Genomic DNA, 17,780 nt, shown 5'->3' on the forward strand with positions numbered 1-17,780 from the left:
AATCATCCAAATCAGACTGAAATCAAGCAAAGTGAGGAAAAGATCACTTTACTATGTCAAGTTTTTCTTGAAATGGTGAGAAATTGATGGTTTACTTCTCCATCAGTGGATTAGAGGGAATTCCAACCTATAATAACAAGCAGCAACAGAGAACACACCTTATGATCCTGAGGAGAAGTGCTAACAGAAATGAAAATCTTTAGTACTAGAACCTATATTTCAAAACTGCAGAATCTTTATTTGCACTTAATTTCTCATTTTCAGCTAGCAACGATATAACAGGTCAAGTAAACAAAGCAAATATTGTTTCAAAGATGGTACAGTAATCACTATCATGAATACACAAAGCAACAGAAACCTGAGAAACCAAAAAAAAAATCCAACTGTTGGGACAACACGCAGGTTAGAAGTTAAGGAGACCATAGAAATCTTAAAAATGACCACAAATTGAGAAACCTCTCTTCACTCCTTAAGGATTTATTAATGAAATTTACATCTGATAGGTTCAGAACATTTTCTTTGTTTAGGATTCCGATGAGCAATGTATTCCTCTTTATAGCCAATTAATTGAGGAATATAGGCCAAAATAGAATTAGCACACAAAAAGTAGCCTGGTCTGACAAAATAATTGTAAACATGAAAAAAAGACCTTGGAGGAGGACAGAAAATGTTGAATTGTAATGCTATAGTACCAATGTTTTATCATGCTGTTTCAGTACAGCCTACTTATAAGTGGAACTACAGCAATACAATATTAATACACATGGAAATTTATTTCTAGTGTTTTAATATGGCAAATTCTCATTATTCTCATACATTAGTCCCCACTCCTATTTTTTCATTAAAAACTGCACATTCCATCACATACAATAAAAAATGTTTGTTAATTGACAATTTCACTAGTTTCAATTACATTACACATTCTTTCTCAGAGTTGTGTTGCACGCAGAATTTGGTTGACTTAACACAACGATGCTTATGGAGGATGTAGAAAAGTGCGGCTGAATGCTATAATCCCAATGAAGCCTTCAATAAAGTTGCTATGTTAAGTGGAATGTTCCCCTCGCCTCCTTAAAAACAAAGAAATTCAGATTAGGGCAAATTTAACAACATCTACAGCAATTTTAAAGACGGGCAAGGCAAAACCCTGGAAATGCTAGCTTACAGCTGGCATTCTCTGAAACAGAAAACAATCATATAAAGCCTTTTTTAAAAAAAAGGAAGGCAGGGAATGAAGGATAGAATTAGAGAAGATTGGATGTTGCGTGGCCAGTACATTATTCTTTTTAGAGTCACGAGTTTTACAATTTTCAGCACATTATGTCCACACAACCATCAAGCACCTATTCACTCTAGTCTCATTTTTCCAGCACTTGGCCCAAAAACCTGTTTGATATAGTACTTCAAAAGATCAAATACTTCTTAAAATGCTCTGATGATTCCAACTTCCACCGCCCTTTCAGGCAAGGAGTTCTGGGTGAATAAATTCTTCCTCAAGTCCCATTTTAAAATCCACGTCCCTGTTTACTGGCTCCTCTTTAAAAAAGGGCATTTCTTCTTATCTAACCTACCTTTGTCTCTACTAGTTTCGTTTACCTCAATCATACCACCACCACCCCCCCCACCCCACTTTGTCTTCACTACTCAAACAAAAACAAGGAGAAAGTGAGGACTGCAGATGCTGGCGATCAGAGCTGAAAATGTGTTGCTGGAAAAGCGCAGCAGGTCAGGCATCATCCAAGGAGCAGGAAAATCGACGTTTCGGGTATGAGCCCATCTTCAGGAATGAGGAAAGTGTGCTAAGATAAAAGATAGGGAGGGGGGACTTGGGGGAGGGGCGTTGGAAATGAGATAGGTGGAAGTAGGTTAAGGTGAGAGTGATAGGCCGGAGTGGGGGTGGGGGCGGAGAGGTCAGGAAGAAGATTGCATCAGGAAGATGAGTTTGGTGGGGCAGGAGCAGGCTGAGACAATGGGTCGGCTGGGGCAGTCAGGTTTGTGGAATTTGGGCAGGAGGTTGAAATGGGCGGTGCGGGGTTGTGGGACTATGAGGTTGGAGGCGGTGGATGGGAGATCCCCTGAGGAGATGAGGCTATGGATGATCTGGGAGATGATGGTTTGGTGGTGGGAGGTGGGGTCACGGTCAAGGGGGCAGTAGGAGGAGGTGTCCACGAGCTGGTGTTTAGCCTCAGCGGTGAAAAGATCGGTGTGCCAAACTACCACTGTGCCTCCCGAACTCATCTCTGCATACCTCGACACGGTCCTGTCCCCCTTAGTCCAAGAACTCCCCACCTACGTTTGGGACACCACCCACGCCCTCCACCTCCTCCAGGATTTGCGCTTCCCCGGTCCCCAACACCTTATCTTCACCATGGACATCCAGTCCCTGTGTACCTCCACCCCCCATCACGAAGGACTCAAAGCCCTCTGCTTCTTCCTTTCCCGCCGTACCAACCAGTACCCTTCCACTGAAACCCTTTGACTGACTGAGCTGGTCCTCACTCTGAACAACTTCTCTTTCCAATCCTCCCACTTCCTCCAAACCAAAGAAGTCGCCATGGGCACCCGCATGGGCTCCAGCTATGCCTGCCTCTTCGTAGGATATGTGGAACAGTCCATCTCCCGCAGCTGCACTGGCACCACCCCCTACGTTTTCCTCCACTACATCGATGACTGTATCGGCGTTGCCTTGTGCTCCCACGAGGAGGTTGAACCGTTCATCCACTTTACTAACACCTTCCACCCTGACCTCAAATTTACCTGGACCGTCTCAGACTCTTCCCTCCCCTTCCTAGACCTCTCCATTTCTATCTCGGAAATTTACTATAAACCGACCGACTCCCACAGCTACCTAGACTACACCTCCTCCCACCCTGCCCCCTGGAAAAACACCATCCCATATTCCCAATTCCATCATCTCCGATGCATCTGCTCCCAGGAGGACCAGTTCCAATACTGAACAACCCAGATGGCCTCTTTCTTCAAAGACCGCAATTTCCCCCTGGACGTGGTCGACGATGCTCTCCACCGCATCTCCTCCACTTCCCGCTCCTCCACCCTTGAGCCCCGCCCCTCCAATCGCCACCAGGACAGAACCCCACTGGTCCTCACCTCCCACCCCACCAACTCCATATACATCGTATCATCCGTCGTCATTTCCACCACCTCCAAACGGACCCCACCACCAGGGAAATATTTCCCTCCCCTCCCCTCCCCTATCAGCGTTCCGGAAAGACCACTCCCTCCATGACTCCCTCATCAGGTCCACACCCCCCACCAACCCAACCTCCACTCCCAGCACCTACCCCTTGCAACCGCAAGAAATGCAAAACTTGCGCCCACACCTCCCTCCAAGGCCCCAAGGGATCCTTCCATATCCGCCACAAATTCACCTGCACCTCCACGCACATCATCTACTGCATCCGCTGCACCTGATGTGGCCTCCTCTATATTGGGGAGACAGGCCGCCTACTTGCAGAATGTTTCAGAGAACACCTCTGGGACACCCGGACCAACCAACCCAACCACCCCGTGGCTCAACACTTCAACTCCCCCTCCCACTCCACCAAGGACATGCAGGTCCTTGGACTCCTCCATCGCCAGACCATAGCAACACGATGGCTGGAGGAAGAGCACCTCATCTTCTGCCTAGGAACCCTCCAACCACAAGGGATGAACTTGGATTTCTCCAGTTTCCTCATTTCCCCTCCCCCCACCTTGTCTCAGTCCCAACCCTCGAACTCAGCACCATCTTCCTAACCTGCAATCTTTTTCCTGACCTCTCCGCCCCCACCCCGGCCTATCACCCTCACCTTAACCTCCTTCCACCTATCACATTTCCAACGCCCCTTCCCCAAGTCCCTCCTCCCTACCTTTTATCTTAGCCTGCTGAGCACACTTTCCTCATTTGTGAAGAAGGGCTCATGCCCAAAATGTTGATTCTCCTGCTCCTTGGATGCTGCCTGACCTGCTGTGCTTTTCCAGCAACACATTTTCAGCTCAAACAAAAACAACTCCAGCCTAGTCAGTCTCTCTTCATATGTGAAAGATTTCTGCCCAGGGAACATACTGGCAAATTTCTTTGTCAACCTTTTTAAAGCAATCATATTTTTCCAATTGAGAGACACCCAAAACAGCACACCATACTGCATCCGCAAACTAACTACTGTCGTACACAGCTCCATCATAACTTTGCTGCTTTATATTCAGTGCTTCACCTCAAAGTTAAGTATCCCATATGTTTTTTCAACCACCTGATTTATTGCTTTCAAGAATCTGGGATTACAGACATATCAGGGCCTCTTATTAACTGTACTTCATATGGTCCAATCATTCAGCGCCCCATTTTGAAAGACTCCAATTTCTGACATAGATTTTCCCACGAGTAGATTCTCCTAGTTCACTTTAGTCAGAACCTGTGTTATGTTAAAATCAACCTTAAAATTCAGAACCTTTATTTCCAATTCATCTTTGTCCTTTTCCATGATTACCTTAACCAGCAAGAATTATGGTCATCATCACTGAAACGCTCTCCACTGAATTTCCACTACTTATCTAGCTTTGTTCCTGAAAATCAGAATAGAAGTACAGACAGCCTTCACTGTCACAAATACTCTGAGTATAGTGAAACGTTTATACGTAGCCAATTACAGCAACAGCTTAGCTACAAAAAGTACCGAGGCAGTTTTGTTTGCTACAAGATGTAGAAAATACAGAAAATAAAATGGTCTAGTATAACAGAAATAAATGTTCAGCAGAGCTGACCATGCTGGCATCTAACTTCCAGTCTACACTGGGACCTGGCTCCATACCACACTGACAATATGCTGTGCCAGGTCAGGTCACTGTGCCATACAAGGGGGCTGCTGCAGAAGGTCATCACGCTGGGAGGCCATTGTGCCAGGCCAGGAATTGTCACTCACTGGAGGCCAGAAGTCAAAGAGGGATAAAGGAAGAGAAGAAGGAGAAGAAAAAACAAAGAGAAAGAAGAACAAGCAGAGCAGGTGAGCTCTGGCTGGAGCTTCCTATGCAGTGGCAGGCATGGAACGGCCCTCTTTCTTGTCAGAGGCTCTACATCCTGGCTTACAAGGTTCTGCTGGACACATTAAAAATTATGACCCCTCTGAGCCTTTTACACTTTCTCAATACTAACTGGGATAGACAAAGTTTAAATCCCCAACTTACTATTTTTACACTATCTTAAAATCTGCTTTTTACTCCAGGCCCAATAAATGGCATCCATCTTCAAATGCACCCTTGTGTCATTTAATTTCTGGGAGGTAGCTACAATCCTGCCAGGTTTTCAATGCAAAGCAATTCCACTTCCTAAGCTTCCTCAAGAGAGCATACATTCTCATGGAATACGAGGTCCAAGAGAATACAGAATTTAAATAAAGAGCTTTGTATATAGAAAAACACTTCTGTTTTGTGTAGCCAACTTTTATTTCCAATACTACTAGATGGTAAACTAATTGAAATTGGGACACAGTTTGCATTTAGAATGGAAAAAAAGTGGGATATTCAATTGCGTAACTCACCTGTTTCTGTTGAAGTCATATCCTGTTCTAGTTTCAATTTATGTTCACCAATTTTAAGCATGGATTCTTCAATAGTTCCTTTGCTGATCAGTTTTACAACATGCACTACCCTACAAATGAAATAAAAATGTTATAAAATAGTAATATTGATTTTTTATTGATCCCAGGTTCTTCCTTTACAAATACTGATCCAATCTCTACAAATAATGCAACAGTTTTTGCATCAGCTTTACCCATTAGCATGGATAGTCTGTTTGTTGAAAAAAATTTTGTTTTCCCCTCATTAACAAGCCTGCATGTGTCTCTTTGCTACTTTTAAAATGGAAGATCTGGAAAATTTCACTGTTTACACTGAAATCCTAGCGCTTGAAATAAATCTGTTATGGCAGTTAGAACACCTAGCCTCCAACTTCAGATGTGAACTACTTCTGACCTAAAATTTGACCCAACATTCTGAACATGTTTCATTACTCTGGCTGTATAACATTTTCATCATGGTAATGTTTCAAACATAGTTAAACCATGAATCATTTCTTCACTAACAAATGACTGGAAAGTGGGCGGCACGGTGGCACAGTGGTTAGCACTGCTGCCTCACAGCGCCTGAGACCCGGGTTCAATTCCCGCCTCAGGCGACTGACTGTGTGGAGTTTGCACATTCTCCCCGTGTCTGCGTGGGTTTCCTCCGGGTGCTCCGGTTTCCTCCCACAGTCCAAAGATGTGCAGGTCAGGTGAATTGGCCATGCTAAATTGCCCATAGTGTTAGGTAAGGGGTAAATGTAGATGTAGGGGTATGGGTGGGTTACGCTTCGGCGGGGCGGTGTGGACTTGTTGGGCCGAAGGGCCTGTTTCCACACTGTAAGTAATCTAATCTAATCTAATCTAATCTAATCTAATCCATTGCAAATTCATCATTACAAAAAATTGAAAACAGTAAGTATAACTACAAATTTGTCTGTGAAAACTTAGTCCACCACAATAATTATGAACTCAAACAAACACTTTGCAGTACTATGTAACCTACATTAATTGTTTGGAAATGCACTTTTGGAAAGCACAACTGACAAGAATCCAAAGCAGCAGTAAACATGTTGTGGCTTATTTGAAAATTATCTTTTTATCTGATTTGGAGGTGCTGGTTTTGGACTGGGTTTGGACAAGGTCAAAAATCACACAACACTAGGTGATTGAGTTTTTTGAAAAAGTAACAAAGATGATTGATGAGGGCAGAGCAGTGGACACTATCTCCATGGACTTAAGTAAAGGGCTCAACAAGGTTCCCTATGGAAGACTGGTTACCAAGGTTAGATCTCAGGGAATACAGGGAGAACTAGCCATTTGGATACAGAACTGGTTTGAAGGTAGAAGACAGGGGATGGTGATGGTGGAGGGTTGTTTTTCCAGACTGGAGGCCAGTGGCCAGTGGAATGCCACAAGGACCGATGCTGGGTCGCCTACTTTTCATCATTTATATAAATGATTTGGATATGAACATTGGAGCTATAGTTAGTAAGTTTGCAGATGACACAAAAATTGGAGGTGTAGTGGACAGCGAAGAAAGTTACCTTAGATTACAACTGGATCTTGATCAGCTGGGCCAATGGGCTGAGGAGTGACAGATAGAGTTTAACTCAGATAAATGGGAGGTGCTGCATTTTGGGAAAGCAAATCTTAGAAGTAGTTACACACTTAATGGTAAGGTGCTATGGAGTGTTGCTGAACAAAGGGACCCTGGAGTGCAGGTTCATAGCTCCTTGAAAGTGGAGTCACAGGTAGATAGGATAGTGAAGGCAGCGTTTGGTATGCATTCCTTTATTGATCAGAGCACTGAGTATAGGAGTTGGGAGATCATGTTGCGGCTAAACAGGACATTGGTTAGGCAGTTTTGGAATATTGTGCGCATTTCTGGTCTCCTTCCTATTGGAAGGATGTTGTGAAACTTGAAAGGGTTCAGAAAAGAATTACAAGGATGTTGCCAGGGTTGGAGCATTTGAGCTATAGGGAGAAGTTAAATAGGCTGGGGCTGTTTTCCCTGGAGGCTTAGGGGTGATCTTATAGAGGTTTATAAAGTCATGAGGGGCATGATAGGATAAGTAGTCAAATTCTTTTTCCTGGGGTGGGGAGTCCAGAACGAGAGGACATCGGTTCAGGGTGAGAGGGGAAAGATGTAAAAGGGACCTAAGGGGGGCAACTTCTTCAAGCAGAGGGTGGTGAGCATATGTAATGAGCTGCCAATGAAAGTGGTGGAGGCTGGTACAATTGCAACATTTAAAAGGCATTTGGATGGGTATATGAATAGGAAGGGTTTAAAGGGATATGGGCCAAGCGCTGGCAAACGGACGTAGATTAGGTTGGAATATCTGGTCAGCATGGATGAGATGGACCGAAGGGTCTGTTTCCGTCCTGTACATCTCTATGACTAGGTTGTAAGTCCACCAGGTTTATTTGAATTTGATGACCAAGATGCTTGATTCTTACTTTTGATTGCATGAGGCAGTAACAATACTGTGGTAAAATATTAGCAGTTGAAATTACAAAAATGTCACTTTTCGATGTCAAATATGCCTTGATACCATTGTTGCATGGAGTCAGAATTTAGACACTAGTAATCTAAAATTCACTACAGATAGTTCTCCTCTAACATGTGTTTCTGCAACATGAATTGGCTATAACACGATTGTTGAATTTAGACTGACTTTTGTACTATACTGGCTAGAACACAATTCTGGCACCATTAGCTTAAAATGGTGCTGGTATTGCATGGTTTTCTTATAAAGCGAGATTGCACAGGAACCGAACTATGCCGTTATAAGAAAACTATCTGCATCTAGTATGTACTCTTCAGTCTACCACAGTAAGAGCCAAGGCGGTGGTAAAAAAGTAGATGAAATGACAATAAAATCCTGGGGACCATAAATTAGAAAGTGAATTACCTCAAAACATAACTCTTTAAATCTAATAAAATCAGCCTCAAATTTTAATCAAGATGCACTGCCTGAATCATCTTGATCCTGGGTTACATTAATCCAGGTCTGAGATGGAAGGGTAGTTACAGTAGGTGGAGGCATATTTTTGCAAGCTAATTCTGTTGATGTACAATATTCATCAATAAATAAATTACTATTAAAAAAACCTAAGCTGAAAAATAATCATCATGCTTTGCTGCCCCATGATGGAATTATTAAGGCCACAGTAGTGGAATTTTAGAACACAAGCATTCAAACATCGACAGAGTTGTCTACAGATTCTATTCTAATTTTACTGGAATTTACAGACTAAATTCTCCAGGCCCCTGAAAGCTATGGGCAAGTGAGATTAGACAAATGAGATTCTCTATGTTGTGGTTCTGTTTGCTGAGCTGGGAATTTGTGTTGCAGATGTTTCATCCCCTGTCTAGGTGACATCCTCAGTGCTTGGGAGCCTCCTGTGAAGCACTTCTGTGATCTTTCCTCCGGCATTTGTAGTGGTTTGAATTTGCCGCTTCCGGTTGTCAGTTCCAGCTATCCGTCGTAGTGGTCGGTATATTGGGTCCAGATCGATGTGCTTATTGATTGAATCTGTGGATGAGTGCCATGTCTCTCGGAGATTCCCTGGCTGTTCTCTATTTGGCTTGTTCTATAATAGTATAATAAAGCTTCTCACAAACTTTGAGATTCTCTATATTGAGAAGAGAAATCCAACTCTGCAACCAGATTTTGAATGGGGAGCTGAGAATTTTGCCAATGAACAGTAAGAGGTCTATTTGCTTGTACTTTCATGTCATTAATCCATAATCTTCACACAGAGAAACTGGGAAGTGACAATTTATGATATTCAAGTCAGAGTGGCTACCTAGGAGCTCCAGCCCATTGCGTGTCCCTCTGGCCTCCATTGTGGCCAGTCCTCAAATTTAATTACACTCAGTAGGTTGGCATCAGACACTTACCAGCCTCGTCACATCCTTATCAGAATATAGTTTTCCACTTCACATTCCTGTCTTGCTTAGCCTTCTGGTACAGAAATAATGCCAAACAGCTTGTCATTGTTGTCAGCAGTGACCAATTTGGGGGGGGGGGTCGATATGCTGCTAAACAGCACTGTGCAGTACATAAATATCACACCAACATCATGTGCCAGCAGCGTACGGAGTAAATACAGTGAACAGGTATCAATCAAATGTTCCTGTCTCAAAGTCGACTGAAGTGGCTCTCAGTCATTTAAAGGGGTCGGTGTTCAATTTGGGAATACCAGCAAGTCAGTCAAGGGCATCTCCATAGAACCCACAGAATTCCTTCAGTGTGAAAGCAGGCCTTTCGGCCCAACAAGTCCACACTGACCCTCCGAAGAGTAACCTCTTCGGGCCATTCCCCTACCCTATTATCCGATATTTACCCCTGACTAATGCACCTAACCTACACATTCCTGAACACTATGGGCAATTTAGAATGGCCAATTCACCTAACTTGCACATTTTTGGATAGTGGAAGGAAACTGGAGCAGCTGGAAGAAACTCATGCAGACATAGACAGTCACCAGAAGATGGAATCGACCCCAAGTCCCTGGGGCTGTGATGCAGCGGTGCTAACCACTGAGCCACTGTGGTACCCCAGTCAGACAGTAGAGGTGCAAGAGAATCGGTGTTTTGGGGATAAGCCCTCCATCAGAAATGAAGCTTGTGAGCCAGGAGGCTGAGAGAATAAAGGGAGGTGGGGTGGGGCTGGGCTGGAGAGGAATGGGGAAGCAGCTTAGAATTCAATACGCAGATTAAGGTAGGAGAGAAGGTGATAGGTCAGAAAGGAGGATGGAGCTGATAGACAGGAAAGACAACAGACAGGTCAAGAGGGCAATGCTGAGTTGGAGGCTTAGGACTGTGATTAGGTGGGGGAGGGGAAATGAGGAAACTACTGAAATCCACATTAACACCATGTGGTTGCAGGATCCCTAGGCGGAATATGAGAAGTTTTTCCCCCAGAAGTCAGGTGGTTAGGGTTTGGCAATGGAGGTGGCCCAAGACCTGTTAGTGGAGTGGAAGGGGGGAGTTGAAGTGTTCAGCCATGGGGCGGTTTGGTTGATTGATGCCAGTGCCCCAACACCATGCGGGACCGGGACAAACACCAGGAAGCAGTAGGTGGAAGTTTGTGAGAAACAAAACTCACAAATCAATAAATTTCAGTTATAGTCAAACTCTGAAGCAGCGAATTTTAATGAAACATTCTTGCAAGACGAGTGTCTAACAAGTAGGCACTCCGATCAAAAGGTTACATTACAATTTATACAGTTCAGCTGAGTCTCTCGGTACTCTCCTTTTACCTCTTACGTGATAGTTGTATTGCTCTGTGCGATTGCTAATCTAATCGGTTTACCACATCTTCTGTGGCCTGTTGTTAGTGTGCAACCCCCCCCACTTGATATCGGAGTCTCATTACTCATGCTGATGCAACACTGAGTACATGACCTTTGCAACTGTCATGTCAATAAATCTGTTTCTACCAGTCAACCACCTCCCTTTTTGGTTAGCTATTTCTTGGTATACACCCTCATGATTCTGCTTTGCGATGTCTGCAGAAGCAAGATGCAGCTACTAGTAGCTGTTTGTGCAAGCATAACTAGCTTAACATACACCCCCCCCCTCATGATTCAGCCTTGTGATTTTTGCAGAAACAACAACATTTGCAAGCGCCTCTCACAAGGTGGTTTGAGAAGATGAGATGAGCAGTTAAATAAGACAATCTGTATAAAATTGTGGGGATCATCAAGGCAAATGGGGTTGACAGGGAGGACAAGGAAGAAAGGAACATGAAGATTGCGGGAATTACATACACTGAAAGGCTGAGTCTGCATCTTGTGCTGTGAAGCGCAACCTGTGTTTCCTTTCATCCTCAAACAAATTGGTGGAAATGAAAATGGTTGGCAGTGTTCATGTTTTTATCCTCGATAGTTGGCTCCATTTGTGTGATGTGAGGCCCTTCAAAGAGCAACAGAATTACAAAGACACCCCATCGTATCTATTATCACAAAATGCTCTATGTGGATCTCATGAAATGAACTATCGTGTCAACTAAAAATCCTGGCCACAAGTACTCTTGACCACATCATTCAACACTACAAACCAATCATACTAATGGCTGTAATGAGGCTGGAAAGACTCTTCCTAAATGCAAAAGTAGCAATTACATTTCAAGGCTCCCAACCAAAAACATTCTGGAACAGCTCACTTCATACTGTTCAATCTTGCCTTTCTTAGATATTGTGGGGAGTGAGGGAGAGGAAAGGCTTGGGCACTTATTAACTATATTGGAAACAGTAGAGTCTGATGACACTGCCAGTTCGCAAGGCGGCCATGTTTGTCAATCAAAAGTTGCCGCAGAAGCAGAGCGGAAGAGTCGGACATCGCACAGAGCCGTGGTAATAGGGGACTCCATCGTGAGAGGAACTGACCGGGGTTTTTGTGGCAGCAGACGGGATTTAAGGATGGTGTGTTGCCTTCCTGGTGCTAGAGTGAAAGACATCGCGGACAGAGTGCAGGACATCCTCAAGGACGAGGGTGAAGAGCCCGAGGTGGTGGTACACGTCGGCACAAATGATGTCGGGAAGAAGAGGAGGAACATACTACAGCGAGACTTCGGAGAACTAGGAAGAAGGCTAAAGAGCAGGACGTCCAAGGTGGTTATCTCCAGTTTGCTTCCAGTTCCTCGGGCTATTGTGGCCAGAAACCGGGAGATAATGGACTTGAACGTGTGGTTGGGGAACTGGTGCAGGAAGCAAGGTTTCAAGTTCTTGGATCACTGGGGTATATTTTATGGTAACCATAAATTCTACAAGAGAGACGGCTTGCACCTTCATAGATCAGGGATCAGCATTCTGGCAGGCAGGTTTTCTGCTGCAACACCGCTACATTTAAACTAAGTAGCGGGGGGGAGGGGACAAGCTGGATGCTTAAAAAGGAAATTGAAGGGGTAGTTAGAACAAGAGAAGTCAAGAAAGACAACTGTATCAAGGAGGCAGAAAACTGGAAAAGGCATCATGCTGTAAAGTTGAGTGAAATAAAGGTTGAGGGGAAGGGTGAGAGCAGTAACAAATTAAAAATTCTATATATGAATGCACGAAGCATTAGACACAAGGTAGATGAGCTTGAGGCTCTTTTGGAAATTGGCAGATACGATATTGTGGGGATAACTGAGACGTGGCTTCATGGGGACAGGGCCTGGGAAATGAATATTCAAGGCTACACGTGCTATCGTAAGGACAGACTGACGGGCAGAGGGGATGGGGTGGCCTTGTTGGTAAGGGAGGATATTCAGTCCCTTGCGCGGGGGGACCTAGAGTCAGGGGATGTAGAGTCAGTGTGGATAGAGCTTCGAAACACTAAGGGTAAAAAGACCCTCATGGGAGTCATCTACAGGCCCCCAAACAGTAGTCTGGATGTCGGATGTAAGTTGAATCAGGAGCTGAAATTGGCTTGTCACAAAGATGTTACTACAGTTGTTATGGGGGATTTTAACATGCAGGTAGACTGGGAGAATCAGGATGGTATCGGGCCTCAAGAAAGAGACTTTGTGGAGTGCCTCAGAGATGGATTTTTAGAGCAGCTGGTGCTGGAGCCAACCAGGGATAAGGCGATTCTGGATCTGGTATTGTGTAATGAACCAGAATTGGTCAGTGACCTCGAAGTGAAGGAGCCATTGGGAAGTAGTGACCATAATACAATAAGCTTCAATCTGCAATTTGAGAGGGAGTGGGTACAATCGGAAGTGACAATATTTCAGTTGAATAAAGGGAAATATGGAGCTATGAGGGAGCAACTGGCCAAAGTTCAATGGTGCAATACCTTAACAGGGAAGACCGTGGAGGAACAATGGCGGATATTTCTGTGTATAATGCAGAAGTTGCAGGATCAGTTCATTCCTAAAAGGAAGAAAGATCCCAGGAGGAGACATGGGTGGCCGTGGCTGATGAGGGAAGTAAAGAAACATATAAAGTTAAAAGAGAAAAAGTATAACTTAGCGAAGATAAGTGGGAAAACTGAGGACTGGGAAGCTTTTAAAGAACAACAGAGGATTAGTAAGAAGGAAATACGCAGAGGAAAAATGAGGTACGAAGGTAAATTGGCCAAGAATATAAAGGAGGATAGTAAAAGCTTTTTTAGGTATGTCCAAGGCAAAAAAATGGTTAGGACAAAAATTGGGCGCTTGAAGACAGAAACAGGGGAATATATTACTGGGAACAAAGAAATAGCAGAGGAATTAAATGGGTACTTCAGATCGGTGTTCACTGGGGAAGACACAAGCAATCTCCCTGAGGTAACAGTGGCTGAAGGACCTGAACTGAAGGGAATTTATATTTGCCAGGATTTGGTGTTGGAGAGACTGTTAGGTCTGAAGGTTGATAAGTCTCCGGGACCGGATGGCCTGCATCCCAGGGTACTGAAGGAGGTGGCTCGGGAAATCGTGGATGCGCTGGTGATTATTTTCCAGAGTTCAATAGAATCGGGGTCGGTTCCTGAGGATTGGAGGGCGGTTAATGTTGTGCCACTTTTTAAGAAGGGTGGGCGGGAGAAAGCAGGACATTATAGACCAGTTAGTCTGACCTCAGTGGTGGGAAAGATGCTGGAGTCTATTATAAAGGACGAAATTACGGCACATTTGGATAATAGTAACAGGATAGGACAGAGTCAGCATGGATTTATGAAGGGGAAATCATGCTTGACTAATCTTCTTGAATTTTTTGAGGATGTAACTCGGAAGATGGACGAGGGAGATCCAGTGGATGTAGTGTACCTGGACTTTCAGAAAGCTTTTGATAAAGTCCCACACAAGAGGTTAGTGAGTAAAATTAGGTCGCACGGTATTGGGGGCAAAGTACTAGATTGGATAGAGAATTGGTTGGCTAATAGGAAACAAAGGGTAGTGATTAACGGCTCCATTTCGGAATGGCAGGCAGTGACCAGTGGGGTACCGCAGGGATCCGTGCTGGGACCGCAGCTTTTTACAATATATGTAAATCATATAGAAGATGGTATCAGCAATAACATTAGCAAATTTGCTGATGATACAAAGCTGGGTGATAGGGTGAAATGTGATGAGGATGTTAGGAGATTACAGGGTGACCTGGACAAGTTAGGTGAGTGGGCAGATGCATGGCAGATTCAGTTTAATGTGGATAAATGTCTGGTTATCCACTTTGGTGGCAAGAACAGGAAGGCAGATTACTACCTCAATGGTATCAAATTAGGTAAAGGGGCTGTTCAGAGAGATCTGGGTGTTCTTGTCCACCAGTCAATGAAGGCAAGCATGCAGGTACAGCAGGTCGTGAAGAAGGCTAATAGCATGCTGGCCTTCATAACAAGAGGAATTGAGTATAGAAGCAAAGAGGTGCTTCTGCAGCTGTACAGGGCCCTGGTGAGACCACACCTGGAGTACTGTGTCCAGTTCTGGTCTCCAAATTTGAGGAAAGACATTCTGGCTATTGAGGGAGTGCAGCGTAGGTTCACGAGGTCAATTCCTGGAATGGCAGGATTGCCTTACACGGAAAGACTGAAGCGACTGGGCTTGTATACCCTTGAGTTTAGAAGACTGAGAGGGGATCTGATTGAAACGTATAGGATTATGAAAGGATTGGACACTCTGGCAGGAAGAAACATATTTCCGCTGATGGGGGAGTGCCGAACCAGAGGACACAACTTAAAAATACGGGGTAGACCATTTAGGACAGAGATGAGGAGAAACTACTTCACCCAGAGAGTGGTGGCTGTGTGGAATGCTCTGCCCCAGAGGGCAGTGGAGGCCCAGTCTCTGGATTCATTTAAGAAAGAATTGGATAGAGCTCTTAAAGATAGTGGAGTCAAGGGTTATGGAGATAAGGCTGGAACAGGATACTGATTGGGAATGATCAGCCATGATCATATTGAATGGCGGTGCAGGCTCGAAGGGCTGAATGGCCTACTCCTGCATCTATTGTCTATTGTCTATCTTGAGGGAAGACTTTTGCAGGGGTTGTAAAGTTGCTCCTCTGCTGGGTGCCAGCTTGTACTACCCTGTCTCCTTGTGAAGGAAGAACATTTGAAATAGGATCAAGTTCCCTCATCTTGTTGGTATGGCGAGGAAATGGGGTGGTGCAATGTCACTAGACTAGTAACCCAGAATCACAGATGAATGATCTTGAAAAAAGTTCAAATCGAACTATGGCAGATGGGGTCTGTGTATATACCCAGCAAACTGGATCTGGTTTTCTATGGCTATCTCCAATATTATCAATGGAGGCATGCTAGAGGAAGCATGATATATAGAGGATTGGTGGACTCCTCAAACTCGTCAGCTTACCTAATGCCTGGTAAACCACCTACTGTTTCTGTGCCTCCTTGTGCATTGGATAAAGTTACAAACGATAGTCTCTCCTTCCTGGGGCATATCAGGTTCCTATTGTCTTGCAGCTCTGAGTGCCAGCAAATTAAGCACTTCCTTCTCCACTAGCTGCTGTGATGTGCTCCCTATTATACTCTAGCAAGCAAATTCACTATGGTGTCACTATTGAGCTAGTTTGGTGGTGGTGGTTTTTTTGGGGGGGGATGAGGGGACATATACTGGGCACCAACCACCCACCTTCTAACTATTTCTAACTATTTTGGGATGTTTCTCCTGGAATGAAACAAAAAGAAAGATTAATTGAGGTGAAGGCAGCTAGTGTTGTGATTCATGCTTAGTGTAGATGTGGGACAGTGGGAGAGGTGTCTGAAGTAATTGAGTGTGCAGTGTCGTGGGGGCATGTAGGATTAGCAAATGGGTAGGGGTGTGGTAGAGCAACAGTGGCAAGCACAACAAAAGGGAAGTTACTACACAATGCAGTGGCAACAGTGGTAGAACATAATCCTTGGGAGGTGGGTACAGTAGGTGAATTCGAGTGAGTGTGTGCGATGGCAATAGAAAGATAATGGTGGTACTGATCCTCACAGAGCACACAAAATTACTAACTTGCCTCTGCAGTTCTGTATGTTCGTCTGAACTGTGCGAACTCCAGTGACCTGGGTGGCATGGCCTAATGCCATACTTCCCTCTTGTGATCTTGGAGAAGTTAACTTCCCTGTCCAGCACTCCATCCAACAGGAATCTAAAGTACCTGTTGACAAAGTGGGGTGTCAACTCTGGGAAAATATTAACACACTGCAACTTTGAAGGGCTCCTAACTGACAGCATTTGAACTGGTGCACAACAGCAATTTAAATAGGAATTCCATGTAGCCTCAGCAACGGTGAGTCTTTCAGCTAGCATCGAGCACACAGTTGTGCAAGGGAAGTACCATAGCGATATGATGCAAACACAACGAGGTGAGCTGCAGAGAAGTGAAATAACTCTCTAGAGCCTCATGAAGCAAAAACCTCCACAAAATTCCCCAAAATTGACAGAGCTCACTTTTCATAAAGTCCAGTTTTATATGAATGATTATGGTTGAAAAGCCCTTATTTTTCAGAAAAGATTCTATGATAAGCTTATGATTTTCTGAAATACTAATTACTACACATTTTGTATCATTCATTTACTGATTGAAACGAGTTGGAAGTTATATCAAAACACAGTTCAATTTCTTTAAAGGGCTCCTTAGAGTTACTCCTCACTTAAGTTGAAACGCATTAAAAATTGCTGTATTGCACAAAGTTACGCTGGCTACTTAATGTGCCTTTGAATTTACACATTTAACGTATTTTAAAATTAACTGACAGTGAATATTAAAATGAAGTGAAAGCATTGTTTTTCAACATTGGGGACTTTTGACATCAAAGTTTATTGGCAGTGAAGCAACGTTTAGAATAGGTTTTCAAAAAGTTTAAAAAGCAGTAACCCATGACCTCTGAACCAGGCTGCACTAAAACAAGCAGCAAATTGAATTAATCTAACCCACACTGAATGAATAGCTAGAAAAACAAAAAAACATATCAAGAATATATCTGAAGGAATATGATAACTTAGGGAATCTAATATTTAGTTGCACTCGAAATATTAATGCTGCTTACTCTCTTAAAGCCTGAACAAGATAGGCTGGAGACTCACCTCTGACAACAACTGGATCTGTGCAATATTGAGGCTACTTTAAGTGTTTGCAATCTAGATATTGTGTAGCACAGTGACTATTCAATTAACTTTACAATATCTTCCAAGATGAAATTTTTGTATTGCAAGATTAATGCCAGTTGCACTGTACTACTTTGATATGACACCATCAACCAGAAACAGATTAGCATAAATGCTTTGGTGCAAAGCAACACAGTACATCAAA

At 43.8% G+C, this 17,780-nt stretch overlaps 1 protein-coding gene across 3 annotated transcripts in view; it reads right to left on the bottom strand.

Moving 5' to 3' along the window:
- Nucleotides 1-213: 213 nt before the first annotated feature.
- The window catches only part of LOC140485584 (SWI/SNF-related matrix-associated actin-dependent regulator of chromatin subfamily A containing DEAD/H box 1-like), a 125,630-nt gene continuing 108,063 nt past the window's right edge, over nucleotides 214-17,780 (bottom strand). For all 3 annotated transcript variants that reach the window (XM_072583854.1, XM_072583855.1, XM_072583856.1), the window contains 2 exons: nucleotides 5,535-5,644; nucleotides 214-1,070 (listed from right to left, as the gene is read on the bottom strand). In XM_072583854.1, coding sequence (XP_072439955.1) covers nucleotides 1,009-1,070; nucleotides 5,535-5,644 — 172 coding nt within the window. In that variant the 3' untranslated portion in view covers nucleotides 214-1,008. The remainder of the gene's footprint in view (nucleotides 1,071-5,534; nucleotides 5,645-17,780) is intronic.

Source organism: Chiloscyllium punctatum, chromosome 14 (assembly GCF_047496795.1).
Source record: "Chiloscyllium punctatum isolate Juve2018m chromosome 14, sChiPun1.3, whole genome shotgun sequence".
Taxonomy (NCBI): Eukaryota; Metazoa; Chordata; class Chondrichthyes; order Orectolobiformes; family Hemiscylliidae; genus Chiloscyllium; species Chiloscyllium punctatum.